General features: G+C 37.7%; 1 protein-coding gene across 1 annotated transcript in view; it reads left to right on the top strand.

Moving 5' to 3' along the window:
* The window catches only part of DNAJC13 (DnaJ heat shock protein family (Hsp40) member C13), a 149,837-nt gene that overhangs the window by 92,155 nt on the left and 42,566 nt on the right, over positions 1 to 15,116 (top strand). Inside the window, exons 33-38 of the mRNA XM_036877277.2 lie at positions 743 to 944; positions 2,360 to 2,475; positions 3,289 to 3,367; positions 5,410 to 5,545; positions 14,274 to 14,458; positions 14,904 to 14,978. Of these exons, the coding sequence (XP_036733172.2) occupies positions 743 to 944; positions 2,360 to 2,475; positions 3,289 to 3,367; positions 5,410 to 5,545; positions 14,274 to 14,458; positions 14,904 to 14,978 (793 nt within the window). The remainder of the gene's footprint in view (positions 1 to 742; positions 945 to 2,359; positions 2,476 to 3,288; positions 3,368 to 5,409; positions 5,546 to 14,273; positions 14,459 to 14,903; positions 14,979 to 15,116) is intronic.

The raw sequence follows: 15,116 nt of genomic DNA on the forward strand, positions 1-15,116 counted from the left end.
TGCCATAGGAAAAGCTTGTGAAAAACCAAGAAAACGGAGAGGCCCAGAAGCAGATGTCGGTGTCCAAACAGGCCCTGTCCAAGGAAGGCATGGCACTTCATAGTTGCCTTATCAGGGCCGCTGCCTCTTTGTGGAGAGCCCCTCAGTCCTCCCAGCGGGATGGCAGTCGACCTTCCGAGGTAGCTACTCCCCTTTCCTGAACTTCACACTCTCAGTGCCACCTGCTGGTTGTTCTCTGTAATATTTTTCTCTTGAGATTGGTTAATATAAGTCCTTCATCTAAAAATGTAACTTTTTATATATTTAACAAATCAAGTTTCTGCGTAGTCGAGGCGAGAGCCAGATTGTTAATTAAAATAAATGCCATGTAGTGAGCTTTTTTGGGGTAATCGCATACTTGAGTTCCCTGACTATGTGCTCATACATGTAGTTTCTGTGATGTTTGACCTTTTAATGACTTTTTTCAGTAAGAATGACTGGGAATATCAGTCTTTCTCTATGATCACCTTTATAGATAAGTACTGAGTATTTTCACACAGTAAATTTAGAATACCCTGAATCACACATTCTTACAAGCACTCATTTTAGGCCAGTAATTGAGTTACTGCAAAGAAAATTCATGTAATTGTTTTGCATGATTACATAACCATTTTGTGCATGTAATTATTTGCATGATTACTTAACCATCTTTTTTAAACTAGAATAATCCCTTTTTAATGTTTGGAGGTTTTTATAATTGTAGGCGCCTCATGATAGAGAAGATTGCTGCTCATCTTGCTGACTTCACACCTCGTCTTCAGAGTAACACCAGAGCACTTTATCAGTATTGTCCCATCCCAGTAATCAATTATCCACAACTAGAAAATGAACTCTTTTGTAATATTTATTACCTCAAACAACTTTGTGATACACTCCGGTTTCCAGATTGGCCAATTAAAGACCCGGTAAGTTAACAGATTAATTTGTGCCTTCTTAAACCATAAATATAGCTGCTTATCTCTTCCAGGTATTTCCTTCTTCTGTAATAAGAAGAATAATAGCTTAAGTGTATTCCCTCTTACTTAAGTGCCACATAACTCTGAGTATAGTTCAGTGTGTTTGGGTAAGCCCCAAACTGAGAGGTAATTTTTTGAGGGAGGTACAAGGAATTTAACAATCTTTTTGTGACAAAAATGTAACAAACTTAATTTCGTGTATGTAACAGAATTATATGTTATGATAGCTTGGTGGAAGCTTGTCTTTATAGCAGATTGTTTAAGCCTACAGATATTGGAATTTGGGAATCTGGGATTGAGTCTCACTCAGTGTGGCCATTAAGAGTTCTACATAACATTTGGGATATTGTTGGATTTCTCAGCCTCTGGTTAGAGGAGTGGTATTAATAGTACTACAGTAGCAGTTATTTCATCTGGTGGGTGGGAAGATTAGGTGAGAATTCACATTAAGAAACAGCGTAATTCCTGGCATGCACGGGAGCCAGTAAGTGTTATCTGATCATTTGTACAGTAGTATCTGTTGTCTGCCTGTGCACAGTGCCATTGGGACCGCTCCACCTTGAGCCCTGGGATGGCTATTGGAAGCTTGGAATAAAGCAGGCCTGCATGCCCATGTTGGCCTCTTACTGTAGCAGAGATTATACCATTATTCTTACCACTTAAATATTTCAGAACAGTTGCCATTTGTACCCCCTCTTCACAGTGCTATGACCAAATGAAAGCGGGTAGTCTTTGCTGATTGTTCTGGATTCAGCATGAGATAGGTTATGGGCTTTTTATTTCAGACCTAGGTTTGAATCCAGCTCCATCACTTACAACTGGGAAACATGCAGCTCTCTGTCAGAATCTCAGTGTTTTCATGTATTACTGAAATTTTATGCAAGAATTAAATCTGCTAGTCTATAAAACACCTAGCTCCTTGGCACATAGGCTTGCAGACTCCCTAGTTTTCCACTACCCCTTACATTTGTTTGAATGCCAGGATGCCACTATGTCAGAGCACCTCGAGAACCATGCTACCATGTACTGCCTGCTTTCTTACAGCAGTGTATCATCTAATTTCAGAGTTTTCTGTACTTGATGAACATTCCTTTAAGAATTAAGAGTAGAGACAAAAATTGGCAGAGAATAAAAATTTTCCCTAAAAAGTAGAGGTAGATAGCCCTGTAACAAATATCTAGCTGCCTAACTTCAGTATTGCTAAAAAAGGTGATTTTGGTTATTTGTATTTCAGAAAGCTGTTAGTTGGATAGGCTAGAAATGTCGGTCTAAAGAAATACAGCACAAAAATTATGTAACTCAAAAATTATATTTTGAAGTAGGTTTACTTTAATAGATTTAAATTTTAATCATCTGTCTTTAAGGTTAAGCTTCTAAAAGATACTCTTGATGCCTGGAAGAAGGAGGCGGAAAAGAAGCCACCTATGATGTCAATAGATGATGCTTATGAAGTGCTTAGTCTCCCCCAAGGACAGGGGCTGTGAGTTCTTTTCAGTATTTCAATAGTAAATGTCTGCCTTGTCTTAAAATACTAATATCAAAGACTAAATTAACATACCAACGATTTAAAGTTTTTTTGCCTAGTATTCATTATATGTACCTGTGAAAATATCCAGGTGGAACTATATCCATGTGATTTTTATTTATTGTAAATTCATTAGCAGAATTGTGTTCTCCTGTACCAGCAGTTTTCCTTGATGGCACATTCTTTCCTCTCTATTAATTGAACTAACGTGTGCAGAGTTCCTGGCACTGCATCTGACACACGGTGGTCCCCCACATACTCATCTTCCCCATTCCTTTTGCAGTTTGTGTTACGCATGAGGAAGAGGCTTGACAGCATTAAGTCTATGATACTAAATGATAGATGTGTAGGAAAGAATGCAGATTATTTAATTAGTAAAATTTTATAGTAGATAGGTTTAAAAGACGTTTTAAGTATAGACTGAATTTGTGCCTTTTTTGTTAAGGCTGATGGTTGAAATAACTTGAGTTGTGCAGTTTTAAGTACAGTTTGAAAAATTAGTTTAAAAAAATTTCCTGTTTCTGCAAACCCCAAATACAGTTTTGTGATTTAAAGTGAATGATAACCTTGCATAAGGAATGTTTAGGTTTTATCTTTCATTTGTTAAGGTAACATATAAGAATAATCTTACTGGGTTTAATTTGATGCCTAATGTATGATTGATTATATACAATAAATCTAAGGTTCTTAAAATATGATTTTAGATGATTATATAAATATTTTTTCTTGCCTTTACTGAGTATATCAAACAATTTTCCTATTTAATAGACATGATGAGAGCAAGATTAGAAAAGCTTACTTCAGACTTGCACAAAAATACCACCCTGATAAGAATCCAGAAGGGAGGGTAAGTGCTACTTTTGGAATTAAGGCTTTTAGGTTGACTTCCTTTTCTGCTATTCCTAGATCAGGCTGAGGAGATGTACTCACCCTCTGTGCCAGTGTTTACCTCATATGTACCCTCTGTATGTTTAATTAACTTCTAGCCCACATGCCCATGTTTTCTACATGAATTGCTCTCCCTCAGTTTACCAAAGGACTACTCTTGTGATTAGTAACTTAGGGAATTTATTCTTTCTCCTTACCCCTGTCTGTTTGAGAATTAACTCTAATGGACAATCACATGAATAATTGAAAGATGGGAATGGGTGAACTTAATTCATTTGTAGGTGAAGCCATTGCTGTCCAGATTGCCTTGAGTCATTTATTTGTTTCTGTCTGATTACATCCAACTTCCTCTCACCCTAACTTAAAAAGTAGAAAATTTGGATCAGACTTAAAATCATCTACTACTACATGGCCTGATCCTGCCTCTTCTAGCTTCCTGCTGAAATATCAGTGAATATTCATAAATGGAAATCACACAAGAACCACACAAACTAGGACCGATAGTCTGTTGCTAGAAACTTGGAGCAATTTCTACTTATTTCAAGGTCATTTTTAAAAATTAAAGTATCATTGGTATACAGTCTTCTGAAGGTTTCACATGAACAACATTGTGGATTCAACATTCACCGATATTATCGAGTCCTCACCCCCTACCATTGTAATCACTGTACATCAGTGTAGACTAATGACTACACTGTCGTTAGTCGTCTTCTCCATGCTTTACGCCTTCCGCATGACCTACCTATATTGTGATTGCTAATTACAGTGCCCCTTAATCCCCTTCTCCCTCCCTCCTTACCCACCCTCACAAACCTCTCCCCTTTGGTAACTTCTCGTCCCTTCTTGGAGTCTCAGTCTGCTGCTTTTTTGTTCCTTCAGTTTTGTTTTGTTGTTATACTCCACAAGCGAGTGAAATCATTTGGTATTTGTCTTTCTCTGCCTGGCTTATTTCACTGAGCATAATACCCTCTAGGTCCATCCATGTTGTTGCAAGTGGTAGGATTTGTTTTCTTCTTATGGCTGAATAATATTCTGTTGTGTATATATGTATCACATCTTTATCTGTCGATGGACATTTAGGTTGCTTCCATATCTTGGCTATTGTAAATATTCCTGTGATAAACATAGGGGTGCATATGTCTTTTTGAGTAGGGTATCTTATTTTCTTTGGGTAAATTCCTAGGAGTGGAATTACTGGGTCAAGGGTCAATGTTTTTATTGGAGACATTACTCCTGAGTGGGAAGACTTGGTATTGAAAAGATGTCCCCTTTATATGTTCAAGATATTTTAAATCAGAAGCCTGGGATATTTTTTGAAAAAGGTATCGCAATTCATGTCCATCTGGGAGAAAACAGTAAGATAGGAAAAATTTTTGAAATCAGTATTAAATTGCTAGACCTAACCTACCAGGTATTAAAGTAGTCTATAAAACTATAATAGTAAAACAAAATGCTGACACAAGACTGAGCATATAGATCAAGGAGCATAATGCAGTGTAGTTGTTTAAAGAGCATGTATTTAGGAGTTAGTCTTGGATATAAGTCTTAGCTCTGCCATTAGCTGACTTTGTGATATTAGGCAGTTTGCTTAACATCTTCTAAAAAATGAGGCTATAATGGTACACACCTTATATGGCTGTTTTGAGGGTTAAACAAAATAGTGTATGTAAAGCATTTAGCTCAGTGCATGCTACAGTATTAGTAGACAGTGGCTCTTATACTTATTTTTATAATAACTCAGAAACTGTCTCTAATATGTATTTAATATATAGTATAGATCAGTGAAGCAGAATTTTTCAGCAAATGGTATATTGAGCTCATTTTATAATTTTTTGGGGGGAAAAGTTTCACCTTAAAACTATACCAGCTAGATTACAGTTGTAACAACAAATAAAATAATAACTAAAGGAGTTATTGGTAAAATACAAACTAGCTGTGTTCTGTTATGTTGTAATTTGAGATATTCTAAACTAAAAGTTCATTATCGTTGGTTATATACAGGATATGTTTGAAAAAGTTAATAAAGCGTATGAATTTTTATGTACCAAATCAGCAAAAATAGTGGATGGGCCAGATCCAGAGAATATAATTTTAATTCTGAAAACACAGAGTATCCTCTTCAACCGTCATAAAGAAGGTAAGGCATGTGTTATTCTCAAATTTTAATTTACCTTCCAGCTAAATCTACCATGTTACTTGTTTATGTAGCATATGTTAATAGATTTAGAGTTATTATTGCAAAGGACTCTTGGAACCACATTTTAGATATAGCAAAAGAGATGACCCAAATGTGTTTATACCTTCTACTTCTTACCTATGTTTTCCAAGTATTTTGCATTTCCAACAAGACTTCATTATTCCTTCCTGAAGGACATTTCTGTTTTGTGGAGATACTTGGTTAGTTTGTGTATTTAGCTATTTTCAGGAAACATGAGATCTAATAAAGTAGATCTGGAATTTAAAGATATTTAATGTTCGTAAATCACATACAAAAGTCTATGCCTGTCACAACCCCAAAAGCCTCTATAAAGTTGAAATGCTAGAGTTCTGATGTTTAAAAAGCAGTAGAAACTTTTCAAATGATCATACAGTTGACCCTTGAACAACACGTGGTTGAACTGTATGGAGTCACTTAGATGTAGACTTTTTTCAATAATAAACATGTTGGAAAATGTTTTGAAGATTTGAGCTAATTTGAGAAAACATTTTTTCTCTAGCTTAGTATATTGTAGAATTCAGTGTGTAATGCATATACCATACAAAAGATGTGTTGCCCAGCTGTTATTGATGAGGCTTTGGTCAACAGTACGCTGTCATTAATTAAGTTTTAGAGGAGTCAAAAGCTATACTTGGATTTTTAACTGCATGGGGGTCAGTGCCCTAACCCCCACTTTGTTGAAGGGTCAGCTCTACTTCTGGTCACACCTCTCTTTTCCTGTGATAGCTCTCAAAATGCTCTGTTCTTCTCGAACCAGTTTAGAAAACACTGTTACAGATGAAACAGGTGTAATTTCAGCATTCAAGTTATAGGAACTTTCAGCATATTTACAGGGCTGTTTGTGGTAGCCCTAACAATAGCCGGAAAACATGATTATGTTGAAAACTTTTAAGGCATTGTTGGGAGTGGGAAGTTAGGTTTCAAGATGGCAGGTGTCCATTTCCTTGCGATGTGAACTTTGCTTATAGCCAAAGTGGGAAACCATTTGCTCTGTGGATGATGCTGGGAGAGAAGGTAGAGTGGACAGAGGGAATTTGAGATAAGCAAGAGTGTTGGGTAATTGACGGCAAGTGGACCTGGAGGGGACAGAGAGCATGGGGGCTAGCAGTTCAGTCATTAGAGAGCAGTGATTAATTGACTCACTTTTACATATGACTTGAACAGAACACATCTGTAAAACATGTAGTTGTATGGTATAATTTACCATTAATCAGAATGAGGTAAAGGAGTCTTTTTCAAGCATTTTTTTAAGGTATCACTGATAAACAATCACATGAGCAACACTGTGGTTACTAGATTCCCCCATTATCAAGTCCCCACCATATACCCCATACAGTCACTGTCCATCAGCATAGTAAGATGGTATAGAGTCACTACTTGTCTTCTGTGTGCTATACTTCCTTCCCTGTGTCCCCTCTACATTATGTGTGCTAATCATAATGCCCCTTAATCCCCTTATCTCTCCCTTCCCTTGCACCCTCCCCAGTCCCTTTCCCTTTGGTAACTATTATTCCATTCTTGGGTTCTGTGAGTCTGCTGCTGTTTTGTTCCTTTAGTTTTTGCTTTGTTCTTATGCTCCACAGATGAGTGAAATCATTTGGTACTTGTCTTTCTTCACCTGGCTTGTATCACTGAGCATAATGTGCTCTAGCTCCGTCCATGTTGTTGGCAAATGGTAGGATTTGTTTTCTTATGGCTGAATAATATTCCATTGTGTATATGAACCACTTCTTTATCCATTCATCTACTGATGGACACTTAGGTTGCTTCCATTTCTTGGCTATTGTAAATAGTGCTGCGATAAACACAGAGGTGCATATGCCTTTTTGAAACTGAGCTGCTGCATTCTTAGGGTAAATTCCCAGGGGTGGAGTTCCTGGGTCAAATGGTATTTCTATTTTTAGTTTTTTGAGGAACCTCCATACTGCTTTCCATAATGGTTGAACTAATTTACATTCCCATCAGCAGTGTAGGAGAGTTCCCCTTTCTCCACATCCTCACAACCGTTCTTGTTGTTTGTCTTTTGGATGTTGGCCATCCTAACTGGTGTGAGGTGATATCTCATTGTGTTTTTAATTTGCATTTTTCTGATGATTAGCAATGCGGAGCATCTTTTCATGTGCTTGTTAGCCATCCGAATTTCTTCTTTAGGAAGTGTGTGTTCACATCCTCTGCCCATTTGTTATTCGGGTTATTTTCTTTTTGGTTGCTGAGACGTGTGTGCTCTTTATATATTTTAGATGTCAACCTCTTACTGCATATGTTATTTATGAATATATTCTCCCATACTCTTGGATGCCTTTATTTTCTTCTGATGGTGTCCTTTGCTGTACAGAAGATTTTTAGTTTGATATAGTTCCCCTTGTTCATTTTTGCTTTTGTTTCCCTTGCCCAGGGAGATATGTTCGTGAAAAAGTTGCTCATGTTCATATTCAAGAGAGTTTTTCCTATGTTTTTTTGCAAGAGTTTTATGGTTTCATAACTTACATTCAGGTCTTTGATCCATTTCGAGTTTACTTTTGTGTGTGGAGTTAGACAATAATCCAGTTTCATTCTCTTACATGCAGTTGTCCAGTTTTGCCAACACCAGTTATTGAAGAGGCTGTCATTTCTCCATTGTATATACATGTCTCCTTTATCGTATATTAACTGACCATATATGCTTGGGTTAATATCTGGGCTCTCTAGTCTGTTCCATTGGTGTATGGGTCTCATCTTGTGCCGGTACCAAATGATCTTGATTACTGTGTATTTCTAGTAGAGCTTGAATTCAAGAGCATAATCCCCCCTGCTTTATTCTTCCTTCTCAAGATTGCCTTGGCTATTCAGGGTCTTTTGTGGTTCCATATGAATTTTAGAACTATTTCTTCCAGTTCATTGAGGAATGCTGTTGACATTTTGATAGGGATTGCATTGAATCTGTAGATTGTTTTAGCAGGATGGCCATTTTCACAATATTAACTCTTCCTAGCCAAGAGCATGGGATGAATTTCCAGTTATTAGTGTCCTCTTTAGTTTCTCTTAGGAGTGCCTTGTTTTCAGGGTAGAGGTCTTTCACTTCCTTGGTTACGATTATTCCTGGTTATTTTGTTCTTTTTGATGGAATTGATTTCCTGATTTCTCTTTCTGGTAGTTCATCGTTACTATGTAGGAATGCAACAGATTTCTGTGTATTAATTTTGTATCCTGCAACTATTCTGAATTCAGATATTAGTTCTAGTAGTTTTGGAGTGGATTCTTTCGGGTTTTTTATGTACTACATCATGTCATCTGCAAACAGTGACAGTTTACCTTCTTCCTTACCAATATGGATGCCTTTTATTTCTTTGTGTTGTCTGATTGCTGTGGTTAGGACCTCCAGAACTATGTTGAATAAAAGTTGGGAGAGTGGGCATCCCTGTCTTGTTCCTGATCTTAAAGGAAAGCATTCATCTCCTTGCTGTTAAGTATGATGTTGGCTGTGGGTTTTCCATATATGGCCTTTATTATGTTGAGGTACTTGCCCTCTATACCCAATTTGTTGAGAGTTTTTATCATGAACGAGTGCTGAATTTTCTCAAATGCTTTTTTGGCAACTGTGGAGATGTTCATGTGATTTTTGTCCTTCTTTTTGTTAACACAGTGGATGATGTTTATGGATTTTTCAGTGTTGTACCATCCCTGCATCCCTGGGATGAATCCCACTTGATCATGATATATGATCATCTTGATGCATTTTTTAATTCAGTTTGCTAATATTTTGTTGAGTATTTTTACATCTATGTTCATCAAGGGATATTGGTCTATAGTTTTCTTTCTTCGTGGAGTCTTTTCCTGGTTTTGGTATTAGAGTGATACTCGCTTCATACAATGAGTTTAGATGTATTCCTTCCTCTTCTATTTTTTGGAAAACTTTGAGAAGAATGGGTATAATGTCTTCTCTAAATGTCAGATAAAATTCAGTGGTTAATCTATCTGGTATTGCAGTTTTATTTTTGGGTATGTTTTTGATTACTGATTCAGTTTAATCGGTGGTATTTGGTCTGATCAGATTTTCTGTTTCTTCCTGGGTCAGTCTTTGAAGGTTGTATTTTTCTAGAAAGTTGTCCATTTCTTCTAGGTTATCCAGTTTGTTAGAATATAATTTTTCATAGTATTCTCTAATAATTCTTTGTATTTCTGTTGAGTCCATAGAGATTTTTCCATTTTCATTTCTTATTCTGTTTAGATGTGTAGATTCTCTTTTTTTCTTGATAGTCTGGCTAGGGGTTTATCTGTTTTGTTTATTTTTCTCAAAGGATGAGGTTCTGGTTTCATTAATTTTTTCTGTTGTTTTATTTTTAATTTTATTTCATCTCTGATCTTTATTATGTCCCTACTTCTACTGCCTTGGACCTCATTTGTTCTTCTTTTTCCAGTTTCAATAATTGTGAATTTAGACTTGTTCATTTTGGATTGTTCTTCCTTTTTTAAATAGGCCTGGAATGGTATGTAGTTTCCTCTTAGAACTGCCTTCCCTGGTCCCACAGACGTTGGACTATTGTGCTGTTGTTTTCATTTGTCTCCATATATTGCTTGATCTCTGTTTTAATTTGGTCATTGATCCATTGTTTATTTAGGAGCATGTTGTTAAGTCTCCATGTATTTCTGAGGCTTTTTGTTTTCTTTGTACAATTTATTTCTAGTTTTATACCTTTGTGATCTGAGAAGTTGGTTGGTACAATTTCAGTCTTTTTGAATTTGCTGAGGCTCTTTTGTGGCCTAGTGTGTGGTCTATTCTGGAAAATATTCCATGTGGAACTTGAGAAGGATGTGTATCCTGCTGCTCTTGAGTGGAGTGTTCTATAGATGTCTGTTAGGTCCATTGGTTCTAATGTGTTGTTCATTGCGTGTGTGTCCTTACTTAATTTCTGTCTGGTGGATCTGTCCTTTGGAGTGAGTGGTGTGTTGAAGTCTCCAAAAATGAATGCATTGCATTCTATTTCCTCCTTTAATTCTGTTAGTATTTGTTTCACATATGTAGGTGTTTCTGTGTTGGATGCATAGATATTTATAATGGTTATAATCTCTTGTTGGACTGACTCTTTTATCATTATGTAATGTCCTTCTTTGTCTCTTGTTGCTTTCTTTGTTTTCAAGTGTATTTTGTCTGATACAAGTACTGCAACACCTGCTTTTTTCTCCCTATTGTTTGTATGAAGTATCTTTTTCCGTCCTTTCACTTTGAGTCTGTGTATGTCTTTGCATTTGAGGTGAGTCTCTTGTTGGCAGCATACAGATGCATCTTGCTTTTTTCATCCATTCTATTACTCTGTGTCTTTTGATTGGTGCATTCAGTCCATTTACATTTAGGGTGATTTTCAGTAGATATATACTTATTGCCATTGCAGGCTTTGGATTCGTGGTTACCAAAGGTTCAAGGGCAGCTTCTTTTCTATCTGGCATTCTACCTTAACTTACTTATTATGCTATTATAAACACTGTCTGATTCTTTTTTCTCTCCCTTCTTTTTCTTCCTTCTCCACTCTTTATATGTCAGGTGTCGTATTCTGTACTCTTTGTGTTATCCCTTGACTGAGTTTGTGGGTAGCTGGTTTAATTTTGCATTCAGTTAATATTTAATTGGTCTACATCCTTTGCTGTGGTTTTGTTTTCTCTGGTGACAGCTATTAGTCTTAGACACACTTCCATCTAGAGCAGTCCCTTTATATTACACCGTAGAGATGGTTTGTGGGTGCTAAATCCCCTAACTTTTCCTATCTGGGAGTTGTTTAATCCCTCCTTCAAATTTAAATGATAATCTTGCCTGGTAGAGTATTCTTGGTTCTAGGCCCTTATGTTTCACTGCATTGCATATATCATGCCACTCCTTTCTAGCCTATAATGTTCTGCCAGGAAGTCTGATGATAGCCTGATGGGTCTTCCTTTGTAGGTGATGTTTTTGCTCTTTCTGACTGCTTTTAATACACTGTCCTTGTCTTTGATCTTTGCAATTTTAATTATTATTTGTCTTGGTGTTGTCTTCCTTGGGTTCCTTGTGTTGGGAGATCTGTGGACTTCCATGGCCTGAAAGACTATTTATTTCCCCAGATTGGGGAAGCTTTCAGCAACTACTTCTTCAAAGACACTTTCTATCCCTTTTTCTCTCTCTTCTTCTTCTTGTACCCCTATAATGCGAATATTGTTCTGGTTGGATTGGTGACACAGTTCTCTCAATATTCTTTAATTCCTAGAGATCCCTTTTTCTCCCTCTCTGCTTCGGCTTCTCTGTATTCCTGTTCTCTGATTTCTATTCCATTCACTGCCTCCTCTACCTCACCTAATCTGCTTTTAAATCCCTCCATTGTTTCATTTCAGTTTTCTCCCTCCTGAATTCATTTCTTAGCTCTTAAATATTTTTCTGTACCTCCATTAGCATGCTCATGTCTTTTATTTTGAATTCTTTCTCAGAAAATGATTCATTTGAGTCTCACTGAGCCCTCCTCTTTCTGGTGTTTGAGGAATTTTGGATTGAAGAAGGGTCTTCTGCCTTCTCATAGTCCTGGAGCTATGGGAGTGGTTGCCGGCGAGTGTTGCGGTGTCAGCTGGGAGGACAAAGTCCCTTCCTGCTTGCCGGTCACCATGCCTGTCTCTCCCGTGTGCACCAGTTAACCATGCACACGGAGTGTCCTCTGGATTAACCCCTAAACTACCATGGGCGGGATGGCCTAGGGCGATGGTGGGCGTCACAGACCAGTGGTGCAGGTTCTGTCGCGAAAAGAAAGCCCCTTCATGGTTCCCAGTCTCAGCGCCCGTCTCCGCTGTCTCTGCTGGTGAAGCTTATGGAGGGAGCAGCCTCTTGTTCTGGCCTGGTTAGCGGCATGCAGGGAGAAGCCTCTGCATTAAGCTGTGTAGTTGCTGTAGACGGGGCTGCCCTCTGGCTAGTCTGCAGCAATGGCAGGGACAGCTGATTTGCACGCAGGTGCTGACTGGGAGGAAGGAGCGGCCGACTGCTTGTCGCGGTGAGGGTCCTTGCGGGGCTGCGTTGCTAGACAGAAGATAGCGCACCTGAAGCTCCTGAAAGTTCCCAGCTTGCTGGTCTGAGTGTGCCAGGACGGTTTTGTCCACCCGTTCCTTCTCCCAAACCCTTGTTCCCCTAGCAGCCGTGTGACTGTTGAGAGGTACCTTAAAGTGTCTGCTTGTATTTTTTTGCCGGGCAGCTATTTGTGGGAAACCATTCGCAGTCTTGTCTCAGACTCTGCCTTTTAGCCCCTGAGCACCATGCAATGTGGGTCCGTGCTCCCAGGGTAGATTTCTAGGGCTGGGTATTTAGCGGTCCTGTGCTTCCACTCCCTCCCCACTCTGATTCTTTTGCTCCTGCTGTTGAGCTGGGATGAGGGGTGTTTGGGTCCCGCCAGGTCACGGCTTTTTACTTTACCCTTTTCCATGAGATGTTGACTTCTCCCAGATGTAGACTGGCTGGTGTACTGTTACTTCTGGTCACTCCTTTAGGAATAGTTGTATTTGCTGTATTTTCAAAATATATGTGGTTTTGGGAGATTTCTGCCACCCTACTCATGCTCCCATCTTTTTCTCTCTCTCTCTTCAAACTTTTTTTTTTTAGTGGCTGATAGCTCTGTATTAGCCACAAGGTGCCATTGTGGCTCATCTTGGTTTATTGTCAAGGTCAGAACGTTTTTCAGGCTGTCTTCCAGTTTTCCCACATAGGGTTTATGCCCATGAAGTTTTTATGTGGGGTTCCTGAGTTGATAGGACTTAAAATTAACTTACTCTTCCTTCTTACCTCATGGTAGGGATGTGTATGTATTACAACAGTTGGACCAGTTCCAAGGGGCTTTTTTTTTTCTTTAAGCCATTTTAGAAATGAGATAATTTAAGGCATATCCTCTAAGGGCAAAAAACTTTATGCTGATTTCAAGTGGTATTACAAAGGTATTTAAAAAAGTCATAGCCACTTACTTTACTAATTCCTTCTGGTAGGTTAGTTTAGAAAAAAACAGAAAAAGAGCAATTGGGCACCTACACATTTTTTATTTTAAATTTGCTCATCAAAACATGGAATTAGCCAAATATACTTAATAACTTAGCTATTTCTATTTTATATTTCCAGTAACAAATTACATTCAATATTTTCAAACATTTCTTTTATGATAACTGGTGAAATAGAAGGGTACACTTGTCATCTAGAAAGTGGAATATAAAATATAAAATACTCACTCTTGCTTAAATCAAGTGCTTCTCACAGTCTCTTTTTCTTATAAAGTGGTATGTGTATGATGAGGATTAAAACAATCTCTGGTGATCTCGCTGTGTCTTCTGTGTACAAGCAGGTGAAATGAAGATCACATAGACAACCTAGAAAGTAGATACTTGGCAGAGGGTCAGAACCACCACAGACTAAGTTCAGCTAATCTGCCACAAAATATTCTTTTTCTAGTTGAAACATTTTAGAGAAATCAGCCAAATAGGTTTGATAGAAAACATCCAAAGGATTTATGCTAGGTTTAATTTCTTTTTATAAACAAAAATTAGGAGATATTTAAGATTTTAAATATTTTATCTTTTTTTTTAAGGTAATGTAATTGTGTCATAATTAACTTAAAGCCATGGCATGATCAGTTTTTGTTTTGTTTGTTGTTTTCCCAACACCAGTCTTTAATTATTTCAGATTTACAGCCTTATAAATATGCAGGATACCCCATGCTAATTAGGACTATAACAATGGAAACTTCAGATGACCTCCTTTTCTCAAAAGAATCACCACTGTTACCTGCTGCTGCAGAGCTGGCTTTCCATACAGTGAACTGTTCAGCCCTCAATGCTGAAGAGCTCAGAAGGGAGAATGGAATTGAGGTAATACGGAATGACCTTTGTGCTGATCTTCAAGCTTGTTTAGGCGCATTGTGTGACTCTTGGCAGTAGAGAATTCACCCAGTATAGATAGAGTTGATATAGTTTTTTACTTTATTCCGACAAATAACATAATGTTATATTCTCTATATTCTAGTACCAGAATTAAAGGTGGAAATGGAACTTTATTTCATAATGTGAATTGGAGAATATTGGATTCAAATTGGTAAACTTAATACTGCTTCCAAAGTAGCTTATTGGGAATAGTTGAAAAGAAACTTCTAGGAGTCCTTTGTTTACCTGTTTCTTTAACAAATGTTAATTGAGTAAACATGTATTTACGAAGTATCTAGCATTAAAAGGTTAGTAATTACTTTATTCCTACCAGAAAGGCTTTTCAGATTTCAAGTCAGAATGAACATTTCATGGCCGACTTCTTTCTCTGCAGGTTTTACAAGAGGCATTTAGTCGCTGTGTCGCTGTCTTGAGTCGTTCTAGTAAACAAAGTGACATGTCAGTACAGGTGAGGCTAAAATGTATGGTTCCAAGAAAGTTACACTAGACCAGTAGTTCATTCTTTAACAGTTCTGAGAGTCACCTGGAGGGCGACTTTTATTAAAACATGGGTTGCAGAGCTCCACTCCCACCCCGCAGTCCTGCC

This window comes from Manis pentadactyla, chromosome 1 (assembly GCF_030020395.1).
Source record: "Manis pentadactyla isolate mManPen7 chromosome 1, mManPen7.hap1, whole genome shotgun sequence".
In the NCBI taxonomy this organism is placed as follows: domain Eukaryota; kingdom Metazoa; phylum Chordata; class Mammalia; order Pholidota; family Manidae; genus Manis; species Manis pentadactyla.